This window comes from Monodelphis domestica, chromosome 2 (genome assembly GCF_027887165.1).
Source record: "Monodelphis domestica isolate mMonDom1 chromosome 2, mMonDom1.pri, whole genome shotgun sequence".
Lineage (NCBI taxonomy): Eukaryota > Metazoa > Chordata > Mammalia > Didelphimorphia > Didelphidae > Monodelphis > Monodelphis domestica.
This window is the reverse complement of record NC_077228.1, coordinates 82438665-82461402: the sequence shown is the minus strand read 5'-3', so window position 1 is coordinate 82461402 and position 22738 is coordinate 82438665. Positions and strand designations below refer to the sequence as shown.

The 22738-nt window shown below is 36.5% G+C and overlaps 1 protein-coding gene across 1 annotated transcript in view; it reads right to left on the bottom strand.

Moving 5' to 3' along the window:
• The window catches only part of RNF2 (ring finger protein 2), a 34854-nt gene extending 12668 nt beyond the window's left edge, over positions 1 to 22186 (bottom strand). Inside the window, exons 1-4 of the mRNA XM_001366864.4 lie at positions 22053 to 22186; positions 7948 to 8036; positions 6777 to 6937; positions 935 to 1150 (exon numbers count right to left, since the gene is read on the bottom strand). Of these exons, the coding sequence (XP_001366901.1) occupies positions 935 to 1150; positions 6777 to 6937; positions 7948 to 8034 (464 nt within the window). The 5' untranslated portion in view covers positions 8035 to 8036; positions 22053 to 22186. The remainder of the gene's footprint in view (positions 1 to 934; positions 1151 to 6776; positions 6938 to 7947; positions 8037 to 22052) is intronic.
• Positions 22187 to 22738: the final 552 nt, after the last annotated feature.

Below are 22738 nucleotides of genomic sequence, written 5' to 3'. Positions count from 1 at the left end.
AGAATGATAAGACTGTGAGTCCTTGCATTGGAATCAACTAATGAACATTTATTAGACACATACTAAATGCCAAAGTCCTATGTTAAATCCTAGGATTAAAAAAAGTGTTCCCTGGTCTCAAATAAGTCACTGTTAACAGTGGAAACAAATGCAAGTAACTATGTACATATAAGATACAACATAATTCAAAGGCAAACTCCATAATGTACTTTTTAATGAGAAAAAATAGCCAAACTTTCTCTTCCTTTCTCTCGTATAAGTTTTAAAATGAAAGTTACACTAACTCTAATTCCATTATTAGAACCACAATATTGAAAGTATTTTAAAAAAGAAAGACAAACACCTGTTACTGGGAGAAATGGAAATAACCAAAATATTAAACAATTAGGGGATGGCTAAATTAATTGTAATACAGTAATGTAATAAAATATCATGATGTAAGTAAATTAGTAAAGAGGAATTTAAAGAAATCTGGATAGAAATACCTACATGAAATAAATTCAAGCAAAGAAAAATTTCTTAAAAAAGAGTATAAACAATCATGTAAAAGAATTATAGACCCAGCTGTATGACTCTGGACAAGTCACTTGAACTGCCATTGCCTACTCCTTACTCCTCTTCTGCCTTGGAACCAATACTAAGTATTGATTCTAAGACAGAAGGTAAGAGTTTTTTTAAAAAAAAAAGAGGTACATAAATATCAAGAATGAGGAAGTACTGAGTAATTATCAATATCCTATGTTGAAATTCACTTGTTCAAATATCCACACAGTATGTTTAAATGGCTTTATTAATATTTACCTTCGCAATAAGCCATTTTTTAAAAAGCCATATATATTGTTACTATATTTTTTAAAGTTCAAATTTAATGCTTAGTGACACTTTTGATAAATTGATCACTTGCCAGCCATTCACTGTCCTGCTTGCCACACACCTGTTCATGGCTTGTATCTTCAGTCCCTCTTCAATGCTGTGACTGAGAGCTTGCTGGTTATTGTGTTTGCTGATCCTTGCTAATACTCTCTCTTGATGAGCTTCATATTCATCACGACTTGGATAAATTTTACTGATGAGAGCATCAAAGTTTGGGTCTGGCCTTAGTGATCTTTTGGAAACTAACTTTTTCCGACAAGTAGGACATTCTTTGTTCCTAAGTGAAAGGAAAGAAAATCAATTTATAAAATGCCAATCCTTAGGTTAAAAACAAACAAAAAACCAAAAACTTGGTCTGCAATTGGTTATTAACTTTAAACGGCACAGAACAAGATAAATTTTTGAGAAAAATATTTTTAGAAAATTTTCTTTCTAATCAGATTTATTGATATATTTTGTTTTAGACATGTATGTTATTTTACATTATGTTATGTGTATACACATGATGTATATGTGTGTGTGTGGTTATAAACCCAAGGACATAAATTACTTGGAGAGGAACTTTATATTTGACAAGAATTTTTGGGAAAAATTAATGGCAGTATGGCAGAAATTAAGGTCATGCTAACTATACCACAAACTGTGACAAGCTCAAATTAAATGTATTAACTTATTATTAAACACCTTTAAAAAAAACTAAAAGAGAACCAAATCAGTTATCTTTTATACCTATGCATACAGGACAGGTCTAAAAGGGATATATAATTATTTACTTACACACAGACACACACACATACACACCTCAGGCTAATTTCCAAATGTTTTCCACCCACCAAGTTATTCCTTATAACAAAGATTTTAAAGGAAATAAAAAATGCAAGTTAGTAAAACCAACCAATATATGATCCACATCTGACAGCATATATTATATTCTATAACCACAATCTTTTTCTTCTGCAAAGAAAATAATTTTTCTCAATTCTTTTCCACTATAAAGCTTGATCTCTATAATTAACACTTTATTCAATTTCCTATATCTGGTCTTTCCATTAAGATTTTTGTAGTTACTATGTATATTCCTTTCTTTATTCTGTTTATTTCACTCTATTGATTCATGTCTTCTCAATGCTATTCTGAATTTAAATATTCATTTCTTAAACTGCTATAATATGCCTTATATTCATAAATTGGAATTTGTTTAGTCATTCCCCAATTGATTTGCATCTTCTTTGTTATTAGTTCACTGCTATTACAAAAAATGAACCTCTTTTTGTATTTCTATCTTGGTGCATTTGAAACCTTTTTGCTTTTGACCTATGCATATGCCTAGCTGTGGAATCTCTTGGTCAAAAGACAGGGACATTTTAGTCACATTTTTAATATAATTCCAAGTTGCTTTCTAGAATGCTTAGATATAACAATATGTGTACCCATCCTTCTACTGTCTATCTGTGTAGACTATTCTCTTATGTCATCTTTCCCAATTTTCCAAAGTTAAGGTAAAACTTAAAAAATAAACTATATTTATCTTGTTAGAATTTAGTGATTTAGTATAATCTTTTATATTAAGAGTTTGTAATTCTCTTGAGAATTGTTTGTCTCTGTTTTCTTTGTCCACTTAGTCAGAAAGAAACGGCCATTGGTCTTAAATAGCTATGTTAGCTCCCAATAAATCTTTTTTTTTTTTTTAAATCCTTACCTTCTGTATTGGTTCCAAAGCAGAAGAGTGGCATGGGCTAGGCAATGTGACTTGCCAAGGGTCACATAGCTGGGAAGTGTCTGAGGCCACATTTGAACCCACGACCTCCTGTCTCTAGGCCCGACTCTCAATCAACTGAGCTACCCAGCTGCTCCCCTCCCCCAATAAATCTTAATTAGCAATTCCTAATGAGAATTATTTGAAGCAAAGATTTTTCCTTAAACAATAATTATCTTCTCTTATCTTAGTTTTCTTGATTTCAATAATGTAAAAAGCTTTTTAATTTCATGTAGTCAAAATTATCTATTTATTCTTTTGTGATCACCTCTATCCCTTAAGACCTAGCTATATAGCTATCAAAGGTAATCAATATGGTTCTCGTCTTCTTTTTTTTTTTAATGGTGACCTTTAATGGTAATGCAACACATCTATTTTGGGCTTCTTTTCATTTTCGGTATAGATGATCTAAACCTAATTTCAGCCAAACTGCCATTAATTTTTCTCAAAAGTTCCTGTCAAAAAGGAAGTTCTCTGGGCTTGTAACAATAGCTAGTATTTATACAATTTGCAAAGGACTTCACAAATATTGTTTAATTTAATCACTAGGCATCCTGAATCTGGAAGAAAGATAACTGAGGGGAAACATGAAAGCTGTCTTCAAGTACTTGAAGAACTATTATGAAGTGAGAGGGTGATTGGGATGGAATAGACTCCTTCTAGGCATAATGGGTCAAAGCTGCAAAATGACACATTTAGGCCTGATATAAGTAAAAAATTACATAACAACTTATAACTATTCAAAAATAGAAGAGACTGTCTTCACAAGTGGTGAGTTTCCTTTACTTAAAGGTCTTCCAGCAAAGGCTAGGAGATCATTTTCCAGGTATATTATAGTATGGTTTTCTTTTGTGTAATGGCCACTGAGGTTCCTTTCAACTTCCAAATTCTGTAATTCCTTTATGAAGTTAGATGTTATGTATATTATGTAATATATATATATATGTTGGTTCATTATCAGTTTCTTTAAGTAAAATGTTATTTCCATGTTTATTTTTATTTCCCTTGATTTTGAAATTTTTTTGTTTTGTCTGATAAAATTACAACTTATGTTTTCTTCATAATCACCTGCTACACAGTAACTTCTAATTTCTCATTTCCATTTGTGACAAGGAAATCACTTTAAAAGACTGATATATATTAATTTAAGGTTGCCAAGGAATTCAGCTATGTAATTCCTAAATGAAAACTCAAGTCAGCCGTCAACCTTTTATGGAGTTTAATTACAAACAGGAGGAAGAAAGGTATTAGAGATAGAGAGAGGGAGGGAGAGAGAAAGGGGAGAGAAGGGAATAGGGCTTAAGTACTCCCTCTGTTTAGGCTGGGCCAAAAGGCCCAAGCCCTTAGATAGCTGAGGCAAGGAAAAGAGATCAGTCCCTATCACTCACGTGACCAAAATGGAGAAACAGTCTCAGGGGCCTCCACCTCCAGCTTCCTTCAGAGCAAACTTCTCAAAGCACCACCTCTCAGAGCAAAAACCTCTCCAACCAACCACCCCTCAGTCCTCAGACCCCTCTATCTTTAAGGAAACCATCCAAGTTCCCTCCCCTCAGTTCTCACATCTACCAATCACTGTCCATGTCTTCCCTGTGCCAATGGTGGCTCTAGCTTAACCCAGGACCGCCCAGAGGTCTGTGGCTTTGCACATGTCTGTTGAAGGTCATATTCTCAAATAATTAAATCTTGATCCTTTGCTGCAGCCCTTCCTAAATCCTGTTAGGACTGAGTGGGGTGGAAATTGTATTTTCCAAGACCTGGTTCTGTCATTCCAAGTATCTCTATTGTATCAATTCTAAAATCAATCATGACTCAAAGAACTTCCTGTTCTATGCTTAAGCATAGGTCAAAGCCCTTTCCATTGTTCAGCAAAAGGTTTCTGTCCTAAAGTAATCTTAAGAAGGGAGGAGGAGGAACCTCTCATGCCAATGGGGTTCACATTCCAATAGAGTTCCCACTATCAATAGGAAATTTTTCAAGTATGAAATTTCCCAATGGTGAAATTTCCAACATTTATAAGTCTAAGAAATTTTAAGGTTTACACATTCTGTATGTATGTTTAGGCTTTTTTATGTGTTTCTTAGAGCAGATTGGTGGTTTGTTCTTATCCATTTTATCAGTCTCTGAATTTTAGCGAATGATTTAATTCATTATTATGAATGCTTGGCTTCAGTTTTCCTCCAATATGTTTCTTTTATATTGACCATACCACTTTCTTCTTAACTTAGCACTGTGCCTTTGTATTAGCTTTGCTTACATTATTTTGATGAGTCTATTCCCCTTCCCTATTTATATAATGTATCCTAAGTTCTCTGAATTTACTTAAATTGTTGATTTATCTTTTGCCCCCCTTTGCTTATTTATTATTACTTTTCAACACACTCAATGCCATTTCTGCTATTAACAGTACATCTTAAGAGTCCATTCTCTCTATTTTTTTGTTATGTATCAGTCTTAGAAATATTATCATGAGGGAAATGTCATATAGAAATAATGCTACATGCTGGTTGATCACTGTGTCCAAAGTCATAAGGCCCAGTCATATGTCCCTGGCTAACACTTAAAATGTTAGCTCCCCCTAAAGACTCTCCTATCCCCTTCTTCAGTGGAATGCTGTCCAGGGAGATAAAACTTTTTCTCAAAAGTGGGAAGGAGCAAACTTGAAAACCCAGAGAGGAGAGAATATACAGGAGGAAAGGGTGGTGGTCAGCAGTGCCAAATACAGCAGGCAGATCCAGATGAGGAAGAATAAGATCTTCTCAACAGATCTGGCAATGAAAGGATCATTGGTAACTTCAGCAAGACCAGTTTCAATTGACTAAAGTCAGAACAGAGGGGAGAAAAGAAGCAGAGGCAGCAAGTATAGAGAGCTTTGTAGTCTTGGTGAAAAAGACCATCTCAACCTCACTGTCAAGAGACCAGGGGAAAGGGGGATAAAAATGGATAAATGACGTGAAGAGTTTTTTGAAATGAAGGTGCACTCACATCAAATGGCCTCAATTTTCTCAAGGAAAGATACTCATCTAGAGGAGAGGGGGAAGGCTTAAAGAGAAAAGAGTAGGTCTGGAATAGCTTTTAAAGGTAGTGAAATAGGGAATCAATTATTTATGAATAAATGGATTGTCTTGCTGCAATGCAAGTCTGTTGAGTTGGGTAGCATGAATTACTAATTTCTCTTGCAATTCCCGTATCAGTGACCAGAAAAAGGTGTTCTCTCTCTTATGGGATGAGTTTGGGGAAAGATTTAAGAGAAAAATGGGCAGAGATTCCCACAACCATTCACTGAATCACAAGTCTCACAATTTATATTTACTGCATATTGGATTGGGAGATGGGAAACATTGAGCAAGAACTCAAACTCTGCTTGCCAATGCTATTTTATAAGATTTTACTTTTTTGTTCAGTGTCAGTCTTCACTTATGAAGATTTAGCTTTAGTTTCTCATCTCTGGTACATATTTCTTTTCTCTGAGTTGTGAGTTGCCAATAGTAACCATTTTGCAGGTCTAGCCCCAAAACAAAGACTTTAGAAAATGCACCAACTCTTGCCAATAGCTAAAAATCTAGAGAACTCTCCATGATTTTATATTTCACTAAGAACAAATTATGCTTATGAGAGACAATATGAGATATTAAAAAACCGAAATTAAAAAAATTTATATTATAGTTCATTTCCCCAGACTGGTAGTACACATAGAAAACACAAGAAACATACTCATGTCTGATTATTTAAAAATCTGTTATCAGCTTGCCTTAAAATAGTATATGCCATGCTCCAAAGGGATGTAGTTTTATACCCTTAAAGACTAGAAAAGATATGGCTTGCTTCCTTCTCAACCTTCCCAAGAATCACATATCTTACATATATACTCTCCTAAGATAACACTGTAAGAACAGAATCAACTCTTATAACTTAGTCTTTAATATTTTTCTCATCTTGGGATCAATAAAATTGTTGATTATAAGCAATCCCAGAAAATATGTTCCCTTTTATTTCCAAATAGAGCTATTCTTCTTTATACTTCTTATGAAAATTACACATTTTATCAACAACTGTCAGGGTACTAGAATACTTTCTAATAGTTAAAAGGACTTTCCAACTGCCAAGGTTGTAATACAACTTAAGAGCCTAATAAAATGTTCCAACATACCCACTTCTGAGGGCTGTGATGATACAGTCTGCACAGAAGCGATGTAAACACTCTTTTGTAGTCATAGTATTCTTCAACATATCCAAACAGATTGGGCACATTAATTCACTATGTAGACTTCTAGGTGATACAACAATTTCCAGGCCATCAGTTATTGCTTCCTATAGATCAAAAAAAAGTAATAAAAGAAACAACCTGAATTTAAAAAATGCTCATATTTCTTTCATTGTAAATCTCTGATATCACAGATTTCTATACATATCTATATAAAAGAAAAATAGAAAGCAGTATAACATAGTAGAAAAAGCACTGAAGTGGGAGTTATGAATTTACCTATTAGGTTCACAGCGACAGTTTTCCCACTAGTTAGGCTTCATTTCTCTCTTACTCAAAATGAGGTAATTGCACTAAATCAAGTAATTTCCAGTTTTAAAATTCTATCATCTAAATCAGTGGTTCACAATCATACCACAGACCAATAAAATATCTAAATACAGGTATCTCTTCCACATCAACACTTTCCCTATCCCAGACTTCTCTGGTACAAAAAGAGGGTCAAAAAAATTTACTTGGATTTTCCACATGGTAGGGGCACCTCACACCTCTAATCTCCAATACGCAGAAGGAATACTTATACTTTACTACAAACTACTCTCTCTTATACAACTGCAACCCAGAAAACCAAGGAACCAAGACAGGAGATAGCTGAAGGCAGAAGAAAAAGAGTACAAAGATGAGAAGAGTCATTTTAAATTCACTGGTTTTAGGGCTTTTAATAATAGAAGCTGTTAAAAAATGTGCCTGATACATTAGGCTACAGTAATACTTTGGTATATATATCCCAAATTGGCATGCTCCACTTATCATTATTAACTGTTCCTTATCCCACTCCCACCCCCAAAATGACTAAGCAAAATAATATCATAAGAGGCAGTTAGGCTCAGAATACAACTAACCAATTATCATAAAACTTTAGTTATTAAGGTATGGCAAAATGCCAGGTCAACAATACATAAACAACTTTTTTTTAACACTACACAGATTTACCTAATTTATATAAGTTTTAGATTTTTAAAATGTTAAAAAAGTTAGGAAAGTAATTTCCTATAAGTACACAAATTTCTTATCTATCTCAATGTTTCAAATTAAGTTTTATCTTGCTTTACATTACCTGAGGTGTTCGCTGTAATTCATATAAACTTAGTTCCCATGTTTTACTTAAAGGTTGAGTTCCATTTGTCTGTACAGCCTGGGACATTGCTGAAAATAAAGTTAGAAAAGTAAAAGTTTAGTTATTTGAACAGGATAAAAATATCACAAAAGTACTTTATGATAGAAGTCATTAAAGGCAAAAATTAATCCTTTTCCAAAAATCAACTTTAGAAAATTTTCCTTAAAGAAGTTAAAGTTGCAATAAATACTATGTGGTTAAAAAAGATAAATGCCAAAATTCAAATTTGACCCAAGAAATAGTCAATGTACTCTAGAACCTAAAGAATGATTTCTTCAAATATTTAAAGGGGGGGAGGGGGCGGCGGGGAGAGTTGGGAATGGGAAAAAAGGTACTTAAAAAATCATTCAGAAGTTTTTGTTCATTAATAGGCAAATGAGGAATGAAAAGGAAAAATGGTGCTAAAATCCAAGGAAGTTCCTTTCCTTCTCTTCAAATCTGTTATCAGAAGAGATTTTATCTCTCATAAATTTCTACTAATGGTAGAAAACGTCCACTTTTTACATTTCATTTTTTTAAAGTTTTCTTTTCCCCCAATTACATGCAAAAACAATTAACGTTAAGATTAAAAATAAGAGTCCCTAATTCTCTCCCCTTTCCTTCCCTCCAATTGAGACAGTAAGCAATCTGATATAAATTTTATATGTGCCAATTATATAAAACATTTTCCCACATCACTCTTTTTGTGGAAGAAACGAACAAAAAGAAATGAAGTGAAATCTAGTATATGCTTTTGTCTGGATTTAGACTCCATCAGTTCCTTCTCTAGATGCAAAGAATAGGTAAGTTATTCATGGTTTTTTATCGTATAACATTATTACTGTGTGTTCTCCCAGTTCTGCTCACTTCCACTCTGCATCAGTACATGTAAGTCCTTACAGGTTTTTCTGGAATCATTCTGCTTATCATTTCTTATAGCAGGATAGTTTTGATTACTTCATCTAAAAACCTCTTGTTTATATTATATCTTTTTGAACATGTATCAATTGGGGATTGGCTTTTATTCTTATATATTTGACTTATTTCTCTGCCCTGGCACTGTGTCCAGAGTCTCCTGCTCCTCTGTGGCCTCAAAAACTGATGGATAATGCTCCTCTTTGCCTTGGGACCCAGGACTGTGAATATGCACATAGACAATGCAACAGAGTTCTGAAGCCAGAGCCAGCAAAGGGATTCCTGTAGTCTCCTTCTGATCAGTTGCCCACCCCCCCTTACTATCCATGGGCTAAGAACTCAAGAAGCCCTTGCTGCTGATGCAGCTACCCCCCAAGTCCTGTGCTGGCTTGCCAAGGTGGGGGCTTGCCTTGGCACAACAATCTGTGCTCCACTCCCACCCTGGTGCAATAGGCCTTTCTCGCGAACCTTCTAAATTGGCTGGGGATGAAAAACTGTTTCAATGGGATTAAAAAACCTGGAAAGACTTATATGAATTGATGCAAAGTGAAGTAAACAGAGCTAGAAGAACATTATACATAGTAACAGCAATATTGTATAAAGATCAAATGTGAATAGCTTAGCTATTATCAGCAATATAATGACCCATAACAACTTCAAAGGACTCATGATGAAAAATGCTATCCACTTCCAGAGAAAGAAATGATGGAGTTTGAATGAAGATTTAGGAATATCATTTTCTACTTTATTTTCCTCGTGGGCTTTACTTATTTATTTTTACATCTGTCTTTTAACATAGCATGATGAATATGAAATGTTTTGCATGATATGATAGTACATGTAAAACCTATATCAGACTGCTTACTGTCTCATGAGGGGGAAAGGAAGGGAAGAATATGGAACTCAAAATGTTAAAAATTGTTTTTTATATCTATATATAATAGTTGGGGAAAATATCACTGAACTAAAAATTAAAAAAAAACAAACATATTTTAAAAGTCTACTAACAGCAAATTAAAATTTCTCTGTTAGCAGGTAGGTGGCTCAGGGGATAGAGAGCCATGCCTAGAAACAGGAAATTCTAAATTCAAATCTAATCTCCCATATTTCCTAGCTGTGTGACCCTGGGTAATTCGCTTAATCCCAATTGCTCCTTGGAACCAACACTCAACATCAATTCTAAGACAGAAGGCAAGGGCTTAAAAAAATTTTTCCCCCTCTAAGTCAATTAACAAAATGAGAATCTCTTGGGATACAGATACACACACAAAATACACATTTATAGACTTCATTACCATAATAAAGTTATGTATGATAATTTTCCATACTCAAAAATGGTTCTTACATATATATATATTTAATTGGTTATTTTTTTTAAACATTCCCAGAAGGAAAAAAGAAGACTTGAAGACAGAAAGTAATTTTATTAAACAAACTGAAAGAAAGCTAGGAGCATAAGAAGGGAAACATCATCCTTTATTTTTAGCCATTAAATACAGTTGTATATATAAATTGTGATAACATAATTTAATCTAAATTGATGGTTATCATTTCGATTGTTCAAATATCAGTTTCAAATTTCTTAGGTCCAGTTACTCATACAAATTTGCAATCCATTTTTCTATACTGAAAAACAAGGCAGCAATTTTCAAATCATTTTCTTGGATAAAAAAATTAATCCTTTATTCATCCAAAATTTTTATCAGAAGAAAAGGTATTTTATAAGCTATTCTCCATATGTAAATGATAAATGAATAGGTATCAAATAAAGAATTAAGAGACAATGAACAATTTGTAACAAAAAATCAGTAATCTGAATATATTTAACTGGTGAGAAGAGTTATAATGATTGACTGTATTTTGATTTACTGTCACAATCTGCCAAGTAAGCTGCAAAAATATGTTCTATCAAGAGAAAAATGCATGACACTAGAGAAGAATTTTCTTTTGAGACAAGAATTTTGCTTTATCATTTTCAATTAATTTAATAAAATAATGTTACCAAAAAATCACTCTACGAGCATTTAAGTGTTTTCCTATATGCCAGACATTATTCAAAGTGTTAGTGATAAAAAAGCAAAAACTGTCCCTGACCTCAAGGAGCTTGCATTCTAATAAAGGAGACATTATGTATAAGATTGTAAATACAGAGTAGATAACAAAGTAATCTTGTGGAAAGGTTTCCTGTAAAAAAAGATGATGAGTCCCCCAAATGAAATGGTATGGAATAGAGGACTGACAGAGTCTTGTGGGACACTCATGGTTAATTAGCAGGGATACACAAGAAATGTGTCCTAAAAAACAGCAGAGAGAAGGAGAAAAAGATGACTGACAATGTCAAAAACAGCAGGGAAGTCCAGGGAGATGAAGGCTGATATAAGGCCATTGAATTTGGCATCTAAGAATTATTGGTAACTTTGGAGAGAGCATTTTCAGTTGAATCATAAAGTCAGAAAGCTAGGCTAATGAGTTAGGAAGGGAGGGAGAAGGACAGCCTTCTCAAGGAGACTCGACACAAAAGGGAGGAGAGATGCAGGATGAGAGTGGGAATGGACAAAGTGAGGGTTCCTGAGGATAAGGGCGAGTTGGCCATGTCTGTTAGTCAAAGGGAAACAAATCCTAGGCAGGGATACAATTGATGATTAGTGAGAGAACAGGAATGACAGAGGACATATGTAGGAGAGGATAGTTTAGAACAGACTTGTTATTTCAAAACATATCTAGGCCTACCAAATCTACCCTTCGTGGCATATATTACACTATTTCCCTCCAGCCAAAAGTCTGATTTATTATTTCTAAATACATCTGACTTGTACATAAAAAGGGCTCAATAAATGCCTATTTGATAGCATATGGTATGACTGTTTATAACCCATATTATTTAGTCTCGAATTCCTGGTAAAATACTTCACTCTACAAAAAGTTTGAAATTTCCTCAAAGTAGAATTCGGTGTTCTTAATTCACTCAAAAATAATTTATGTTACCCAAAAGATGGGAAGTCCTGGGTTCAAATCTGGCCTTAGCCACTTCCCAGCTGTGTGACCCTAGGCAAGTCACTTGACCCCCCATTGCCTAGCCCTTACTGCTCTTCTGCCTTAGAACCAATACTAAGTATTGATTCTAAGAAGGAAGGTAAGGGATTAAAAAAATTATAATTTATGTTAAATATATTAAGTGATGATATCACTTTAGTATTTAGAACCATAATATCTTACATTTAGAGCTGAAAGGGAATGTGATCCTACTCTAGCTCCATTTTGTAAATAAGAAACTGAGGCAGAGAAGTGATGATTTGCCCCCAAAGTAACCTAGGGCCTCTGGCAAGCAACATATACAAATCCTTACCTTTGGTCTTAGAATCAACATTGTACATTAGTTCCAAAGCAAAAGAGCAGGTAGGCAATGGGAGTTAAGTGACTTGCCCAGGGTCACACAGCTAGGAAGTTACTAAGGCCAAATGTGAACCTAGGACCTCCAGTCTCAAGGTCAGGCTCTCAATCCACCCAGTTGCCTCCAGCAATAGATGACTTCTAAAAGGTTCCTGGGTCCAGCTCTAAATCTGAAGATAAAAAGAAGCTTATCTTGTTCTAGTATGCATCCTTCTTAGTCTAGGACTATCCTCCTTTCTTTCAGGTCAGTGGTGGAAAAATAAGCCCAGTTAGGGAAAGGCTGCAAGATGGAAAATGATAGTACTGTGACAGAGCCTGAGCCATGTGCTGATCATAAAATCCAAGGCGCATGTGGCCAAAGGCACGTTTTCACTACCCCTCACAACAAAATATTCCTAGGGAGTACAGCTGAGTCTCAGGCCAAACCATTTTAGTTATTAGTGATGTCTAAGCAGGTATGACTTGGGAGTCAAGAGGAAAGTAGAGCACTGTGTGTCTTACGGGGGTTGTCAAGCCACACACATCAGTCCAGGGTAGATTAACACTTACATTGTGGCCAACACACTCTTCTATATCCTAGTTATGTACCCTAGGTCTGTATTTCTTTCTTTCTTTAAACTCTCACCTTCCACCTGTGCAGGTGGAAAATTTGCCACACCTGAGCTACATTCCCAGCATGCTTTTAAGCTATGTTCTCATTTTATGTAAGGATGCTTGGGAGATAAAAGAGACCCATGCTGTGGGACTCTTTCTGAAGCTTGTGCTTCTGGTAAAGTGCTGCAGGTGTGAGTCTCTGGATCTCTTTGCTCTGCTCACTTGACTGAAAGAACTCTTTTTTCTTCTCTTGTGACTTATTATTTAAAAATCCTCTATTTTTAAAATACTAGGAGTATTTGTTCATTTTTACACCTACACACCTTAGAACTGACACCATATATTGGTTCCAATGCAGAAGAGCAGTAAGGGCTAGGCAATGGGGGTTAAGTGACTTGCCCAGGGTTACACAGCTAGGATGTGTCTGTCCGTCTCCAGGTCTGTCTCTCAATCCACTGAGTCACCCAGATGGCCCCTAGAACTGTATTTCTTGCAAAAAGTTAATCCTATAGAAGAATTATTTGGGGACAGTAAACAAGGAGAACCAAGAATGAGAGAAAAAGAATAAGTAATTGGAACAAAAAAGTTGTGTGTCTTTTGGTATACTTAATACTGGGTTCTCTGTGTTTTAGCATGAAAGATGAGCACTGGATATAGAAAATAATGTCAGCAATTAGCTCAGATTTATATATTTATACACTTATGGTCTATAAAATCCTTCCCTTCAATGAAACTATGAGGTCAGTAGTCAGTCAACAGTATATAATAAAGCACCTATTATATGACAGGCACTGGGGAAACAAAGAAAAATAAACCTGTTTCTGCCTTCAAGACATATATAAGGAATTAATTCAAATGTATAAGAATAAGAGTCCATTCACCAATTCATAAACGATTGTAGGCTGTTGTGGTTTGTAATCAGAGGACCAAAATGAAATCACTATGTTGAGCTCACTATACAGTGTATCTGACTAAGGCTGATCAGACCAATAGTTCTAAAGGCTCTCCCATAGGTCGGGCACAAATAGCCTGGATGAACATGGAGGGAATGAAGGTTTCTAAATTTGGGCATCTCATGTTTCTTTTGAACTATAATGATAAATGGTTAAAGACTATGAAAAGGCAGTTTTCAGAGGAAGAAACTTAAGCTATCACTAGTGACATGAAAAAATGATCCAAATAACTAGTAATTAGAGAAACACAAATTAAATTAAAATAGCTTTGAGGTTCCACATCTCAGTCCAGGAGTGGGTCAGTAAAATGTTTAACAGCTGGCTCTCTAGTTTAAAAAAAATGTAGCCACAACACACTTTTAAGTTTTATCAGAATTATTTACATTGTCTTCATTGCTTCTTATGCAATCAACAAAATAATAAATCCCTGATTTGTAGTGCTTGCTAAGTTCTTTTTTCTTTTCTTTTTTTTTGGAAACCATTACCTTTAGTCTTGGAATCAATACTATGTATTGGTTCCAAGGCAAAAGAGTGGTAAGGACTAGGCAATGGGGGTTAAGTGACTTGCCCTGGGTCACACAGCCGGAAAGTGTCTGAGGCCAAATTTGAACCCACACAGCCGGAAAGTGTCTGAGGCCAAATTTGAACCCAGGACCTCCCATCTCTAGGCCTGACTCTTAATCCACTGAGCTACCCAGCTGTCTGCTAATTTCTGAGGTATAAATGCTCACGCTGAAAATCTAACATATGAGCTAGTTCCAACACACTCCTGAACCTCACACTCATGAGACTTGGCAAAGTTAGCAAAAAAAAGAAAATGACAAATGATGGGAGGGACTGGTAGACCTGTGAATTGAGCAAGTAATGCTGAAAAGCAATTGAAAGGACTAAGTCTATACCCCAAAAAAGATCAAAGAGGGAGGAAAATGTCCCCTATATGAAAATATTTATAACAGTATTTTTGGTAGCAAAGAACTGAAAACTAAGAGAGTACCCATCAATTGGGGTAGATTAACATATATAAATGTATGACTGGGAAGACTTGAAGGAACTGAGTCCATTTAATAACAACACTGTAAAGAAAAATTTTGAAAGACTTAAGAACTCTGATCAACAAAACAATTCTAAAGGATTTATGATGAAAGAGGCTACCCACCTCCTGATACAGAAATAATACACTCAAGTGTGTAGACAGACATATTTTTACATATTTTTTGGACATGACCAGCACAGGAATTGGGGGGGGGGGGCTTTACTATGATTACGTTACAAAGACTTTGGTTTTCTTCAGTTTTCAATTTGGTTGGGGTGAGGCTGGGGAGATACTTAAAGAGGTGGATTTTTGGTCACTGAAAAACTAAAACAAAAAAAAATTTAAATCACAAAATTATTTTAATTTCTTTTTTGTATTCTTAATTCCTAGTATAGTAAGTCACTAGCTAACTAACCTAGCAAAAAGGTTTTTATTTATTTTTGCCAAAAGGCAGAGAATTAGAGAACTATAAGCCAACAGATCTCATTTAGAGATTATCATTTTGCTCCAAGAGGAAACTGAGTCTTTAACAATTAAATAATTTTTTTTTAGGGTCACACAGTTATCAGCAGATTTAGAACTAAAACTCCAAGGCTTCTGGTTACTATTCTAGTGCATTTGCTCCCAGCCCTTGAAGTCCACTCTTAAGAGAAAAATATATTTATCCATTATTTTTTAGGCATTATTACAATGAATGTTAAAATATCTGTGAGCAACATCAAAATATCTCAACTTAGATATCATTTAAGTATCTAATTAAGTAGCATAAATTTTAACAACTTCCTCATTTTTCACAGTCTCCCAAGAGATATATGATAGCACAAAGTAACCACTGGTACAAAGAAATACTTGACTCAAACTAATCAGAGTTATATACAATGGATGAGTGCTGGCAGAATTTGTTTTTAAAAAACTAGTCTCAACTTGGAGACATGGTTAGTAACTAATAGACATTTGTTTTGCCATAAATCGCCTCTATTCCAATAGATAGCTCCAAGCACACAATTCAAAATAAACTGAATTGACAAGCTGTCTGTATTTTGTCTAATAGAAATATTAGCTTGTCAAAAATGATTAAGACTTAAGAAGTGAGCAATTACTAAAGTGAACTACAGATACACTGCTCACCTAAGCTGACAAATGAAACTTGATTTTGAACTGTTAACATATATGCAAACAATCTATCACTTAAACTAAATAAAATAAATAAATGCTACCATTAAGACTAAGAACATTTACCCATAACGCCCTCAAAAATTCTCATATTGAGCTGCCACCACCAGTGGTACATGTATTGCTCCTATACAGAAGCAGTGGACAGATTTTCTCAGAGGATGACAAGGATGCTACTTTCCTTGTGGGGAAAAAAAAATCAATGAAAATTTCAGGGTCTCCCCCCACCACCACCATTTTAGCAAAATAACTTTAAAGATCAAAGATAAATTCCCTAAAAGCTAACAAGAATGAAAAAATAATCTCTTATTGCTAATTGTATGTAGACAATGGGGAGATAGTTTAGATAAGATTTTCTTGTTTTCATGGAACTTATAGTTAGAAGGATAACACACAGAACATTTAACTATAATACAAAACACTAAGTGCTTAGAAGATATGAATGCAAAGTGTCAAGTGAGACCCAACTAGAGAAAAAGATCCCAAAAGATATTGTATTAAGGGGTGGGGAGGAACTGGCTTGAGTTAAGATTTTCAAGAATAAAAAAGATTCGCTATAAAGGGCTATGAAGGCAATTTACTGTAAATCATTGTGTATCTTTCCTGACTTTCCAGATATAAGCAAAAAGAGAAATGAAATAAAACTGAACCATAATTAAGTTATTTCCAATTGAAATATCAATAGCCTAAATCCCAGCCTCCTTCATTTCCTCCCCACTTGAGGAGCTTGTGGCACAGTAGACTAGAAGCACTGAGAAAACTAGAGTTTAAAATACAGCCTCAGAAACAAGCTACATGACTTAATCTCTGCTTGCCTCAGTTTCCTAAACTGTAAAATGGGGATAATGGTAGGATTGTTTTGTAAAGCTCAAAGGAAGTATCTGTAAAAGCATTTAACAGTGCCAAGCATATAGTGAGTACTATGTAAATGCTTATTCCCCTTGAATTTACAAAATAAAATTGAGGCTATTAGTTTCAAACTGTTGCACACAAAAGGAAGTATGGGGCAGGGTCTTGAACTCAAAAATAAAAAAGTTTTAAAGAGAAAATGTGAAAAAATTTTAAAGTGAGAAGAGAAATAGGAACTAATTAGGCAAGTCAATTTTAAAAGTAATTTTATCTAAAAGGAGAGGAGGCTTAATGGATGATTGCTGATTTTATTTTAAAAGAGCAGATTGTTCTATTTAGAACTTAGCCACCAACCATGAGAATTTCGACTTCTTGAAAAGAATGTTCAGATTTGACTTAAAAAGCACGGTTACCCAGGATATGTGGTTACTCTTGAAAAAAGAAGAATATCACTCAGTGACATACTGACAATATGGCTGAATTTTAGGATGTTCTACAACAAACTTTTAAATCACTTTTACAGAAGTAGACAAACTTGTTTGTTCTTTAAGTCAACAAAAATGTAGAATAACTTTCCCCTAATATTTCCAATTATAATTAAACTAGACAAAAGATGTATAAAGAAAAGTTTGAAATATGAGTACTAATTATTGGGAAAACTCTACTTATTTAAAAAACTCAGCAAGTCATGATTATTTTAACACGTTTTGTAGGGAAACTTGGGGAATAAGTAGGATTAAAAATTAAAATGCCACAAAAAAACCTGCTATAATAGTCTTCTTCCTTTACACCAATCTCACCCCCCAAATTTGATCATATTAAACGAGAAAAAACCCACTTCCTATACACTTCCATAAAAAAGGCACTTAATGGGAGCTTAATTATTTTAATTATAGTTCTATTAAGCTAACTAAACAGATAAAAATGTAGTTCTTAAAATTCCACAAATTCAGTCACAATAAATGTATGTTTCAACCTGTGACATACATTTCATATTTTTACATAAAAAGATGTGTATAATGGACATAGTTTTAGAAAAATTAGTGACCTTTAAAAACAGAAATAAACTTCATGAGTTCCTGAATAATCAAATCTTGCATGAGGCTTGAATTTGTCATATAGTCGAGTATATAGTGCTTTAAAAAATACATTTGCTTATCTCCTGACAGTTCTGTCCTCCTACCTATCCTCCTAGGTCCCCCTTCCCTTCCCTCCAATTCACTTGACAAAAGTGCTTATTCTGCCCATTTTTGTTTGCTCACCTTTTTCAAGTAAATTCTTTAAACTATTAAATTGACCTTGATAATTTCACTTTTGAAAGGTAGAAGGTATGAAAAGGTAAGAACCAAAGGAAAATGTACAAATTTAGACTCTACTCCCAAAACAGAGTAGCTTTCTGATGTTTCCCTCACTATTTGATCTCTAAAACGTCCCTATGGTAATGAAGACATAGGAAATTAATACTTTTCAATAGTATTAAGTCCCTACTACATTATTCTTTCTTTGTCCTATAGATTTAACTATATATAAATAAGTTTCCCTAATAGAATTTGGGGGAGGGGAGAAATAATGAAAACAGTATTGTTAACAGAAAGTGATAAAAATAAATTTGGCTTTGAGTCTTAAGAATTCCAGCAATTAGAAGAACACTAATAAAAAGGGTTTTTTCCCCCATATTTTAAATTAAAAAATAAACACAAACTGCAAACTTTATGTAGGTAAAAAATGTAGTGGGGTGCTCATAATTCTGTTTTCAGAATCAAGGTAATTCTTTTTGTGAGCAACTTGCAAGAGGGATCAAAGGAATTCATTATATATCATACTGAATTCTGCCTTAAACCAAAACTTTGTTCAAGAGCAGATGTGTCAAATTCAGTTGGGACAAGCACCACCTGTCCCCCCAACCCCCAATCACCAGAGTACATGCTCAACCAAATTAAAATGTTATTGGGAAATGTTTAGCAAAATAAAAAATATAATGATAATTTGTGATTTTCTAAGTGGCCCAACAGGATCTTTTCCTGAGTTTAACACCACTGTCCTAGAGCAGTTCCACTGGCATGGAAGTGACTCATCTTTAAAATCTTGAGTATTAATGTCTCATTTTACATCAGCATTTGCAAAACCAGCAACCTGTAATTGACAAAGTTTACTGAGAATAAAGGCAATATCCCTAAAGTTCTTCTAATTAGAGAAGGCAATGAATTGATATGTATATTGCCTTCCACAAAGTTCAGTTAAGACACCAACAGAGGCAATTACATGACTTGGTGGATACAGTCGGGCTTGGAGACCAGAAATCCTGGGTTCAAATGTGATCTGATACTTCCTGTGTGACCCTGGGCAAGTCACTTAACCTCAATTATCTATCCTTAATGCTCTTCTGCCTTGGAACAGATACTTGGTATTCATTCTAAAACAGAAGGTAAGGGTTGCTTTTTTGTTTTTGTTTTTAAAGACAATAGTGGATCAGTAAGGATACAAAGGCACAGATAACTCATTTTTGGCAAAAAAAAGTGATTAATCTGAAAAGTAAAGAAAAATGCATAACGAATTACACAAAGCACAAAGTTTCCAGAACTGGAAACTATTTCAAGGTTGTGTAATAATTTTAAAGTGTTGGCAGAGAAGCAAGGATTTTATTCAAATATCAAAAGGAGTCACTGGTCTGGTAGAATGAGAAATGGACCAAAAAACCCCAAGGCATTATCCCTAGTTCTTAAATAAAAAAAAGAATAATAATTAAATAAACTAATTCATGATTAGAAACCTCAATCACCTAATCATCTATAAAATCAAACAACATCTAAATCCTCCAGAGTGTGATAGATATAGCACTGGGCTTGTGAGTAGGAAAGTAGGGATAACTTGCTTTTCAAATGTTTGAAATTAGCGTGACCATTAGGTGGGAAAATTACTTTAACTTCTCTAGACCATAGTTGCCTCATCCGTAAAATGGGAACTAATAAGTAGTACTTATCTGTGAAAGATTGTTTTGAGGTTCAAATGAGATAATATATGCAAGCTCCATGGTGCAGTGGATACAGCACAGGAACTGGAGTCAGGTCCATGTGAGTTAAAAATCTAACCTCAGATACTTATTAGCTGTGAGACTCTGGGCAAGTCACTTAACTTGTCTTCCAGTTTCCTCATCTATTAAAAAACTGAGCAAAATAACCGCACCTATTTCCCAAGGTTGTGAGATATTATTTATAAAGTTCTTTGCATATACAGCACTCTGAAAGCACCATATAAATGCTAGCTATTATAATTATTGTATATTAAATACTTTGGAAAAATTAAAGCACTATAATGTCAGCTAATATTTATTTTAGTGATTCTGGCAGGACGAAACATCTGTAAATTCAATAAATTCATCCAATAAAGAGGTTGAAAGCACTTAAGTATCTCCAATCCAATTAGCAAGCAAATCAACAAGTACTTATAAAATGACTGGTGAAGTAAAGAACAAGATATTCGGGTAATACAAGAAATGTTTAAGGAATAATGCCAAAGAGATATATGATTGAGTACTGTAATAAATGTTATAGAAATTCAGAAATAAATCAACATAGGTGGCCAACTTAGCAACCTGGCTTGTCTTTCAAACCAAAATTATCTTGAAACTTTACCAAAAATAAATTGGATTATGAAAACCCATCTATCTTCCCCTAGAATTTTCAGGTCACTTTTTAGAAACCAAGCTTTAACTTTATCTTAGTACCATAACCACAGATCTGGAAGGGACATTTGTGGTTATTTATTCTAAGGTCTCATTTTACAGAGAAAGAAACCGAGGACAAGGGCCCAGAGATTAAATAATTTGCCCAAGACCTGGAATTTCCAAGCAGGTCTTGAAACTCCAAACTGAACTCTACATTATAAAGGCAATTAATCAGAGGGCGGAAGAGAGCCTAAGCAAAAGCAAGAGTACAATCTTGAAGAATTCAAATCTATTCCTTTCAAGACAAATGTGATTAAAATACTTAACGATCCAAATATTAAGACGCTAGACACCTAATTCTAGTCACCTCTCAAATTTAGTTGTTTCACAAAGCCTCAAAGAGAGAAGGTGTAGTCTGGTTTTAGTGAGCTAAGAGACAAGTTTTGTAGATTTCATTCAGTCCTAGCCGTACCTAAAAAAATACCTTCCGTATGAAAGAGAAATCTGACAACCTCAATGACGTTACACTGGCGCCACCAAGCTAAGGCTAGACTCCGGGAGAATAAGGGGGGTCCCAGAAATCAAGACCTTCTCCCCTTTTCCCACACATGATCCCTCCTAAGGAATAAGGCAGCAACAGACAACCGAGATAGCAAAAGTATGTCTCCCCAGTGAGACGCCGGCCTCCATCCAGCTTACAAATCACCCCGATATAGGAGACACAAGCACACACAAACCCGGTAACCCACCCCCCAGCACCCCGACTCGACCGCACAGGCGAAGGGGCTGCTTCCAGCACAAAGAGCACACCCCCACCCAGACTCTCCCGTACTCATACACACCAGCCCGCCCCCCTCCAATTGTATCTCGGGAGCAAGAACCTCGGGGGGCTGGCTAGTGGAGTGTTAGGGGAGCGTGGGAATCGGGACCCCCCTCAGTTCTCCCCCCCAGCATAAGCTGATGGAGATGTGAGCTCGAGGGAGAGAAAAAGGGCAAAGAAGATGGGGAAGAGAGGAGGAGGAAGAAGGTAGAAAAAGGGGGGAGGGGGAGTACAGGAAGGAGGAGGGGGAAAGACGGGGGAGGGGGAAGAAGAGGAGGTGAAACTGGAGAGGAAAGGGGGAAGAGAAAGGAGAAAAGGGGGGAAGAAGAGGGGGTGGGGAAAAGAAGGAAAGTGAGAAGGAAAAGGGAAGAGGAGTAAAGGAGGAATACAGAGGAAGGAGATGAAAAGCGTAGTACCCCTCTCTCCAACGGCCAGGTCCTCCCAAATCTGCCTCCCCCTCCTCCCTCTCTCCAAACTCCCCCCCCCCCCCCCCCCCCGACCCCAAGGAGACGCGGGAACAATGAACATTCTCCGGCGACGGCGCTCCTTGGCCCGGAGCAGAAGCCGGCCCCGGAGCGGACGGGACCGAGGGGGCGGCGGCAGCAGCGGCGCCATCTCCCCTCCCTGGAGCCCCCTACGGCCCGAAGGCCCGGGCCTGCCCCCGCCTTCACTCACCGGCGCCCGCCCCGAGCCTTCGCGGGGTCCGCTCGCCGCAGCAGCCAGAGGAAGACGCAGGGCAACCGAGGGCCCCAGCCGCCGCCGGCAGCGCCGCACCACAATATGGCGAGGTTCGGCTTCCGCAATGGAGCTCGGGAAATCCAACAGGGGCCGCTCAATATTCATGAGAGACCGAGCCCGAGTCGGCTCCGGCAGGGGCTGGACGCGGATCCGGAGGGAGGGAGGCTGGGGCTGGGGGAGGGGGGCGGCGCCGGCGCCGGCGGGGGGAGAGACACCTGGAAGCTCCGAGCCTCCCCCCCCTCGCTGCCCGCCCCGCCCCCCGCGCCGCCGCCACGCCGCCCACTCCTCCTCCCCACCCGAGCGCCCTCCCTTCCCAGGGATGATGAAATCACGACGTCACTGCCCTGACATCATTATCACGCACACGTAACACGAGTTTCACTTTTTTAACCACCGCCTCTACTTTTCCCCTCCCGACCCCCAAGTCTGGGTTGGAACAGGTGTGTCAGCCGAATGTGTGGTGTGGAAGCCAGATAGATGGCAGCTGTTTAATTCTTCCCACTCCAGCATCCTCGCCACCTCTCCTCGGTAATTCTTAGCATAGGTGTTCTCACTTGGAGGGCAGCGAAGACCTAAGACTTTCTCCACTGCATCAGTGACTTCTTACGTGGGTCGTCCTTTTG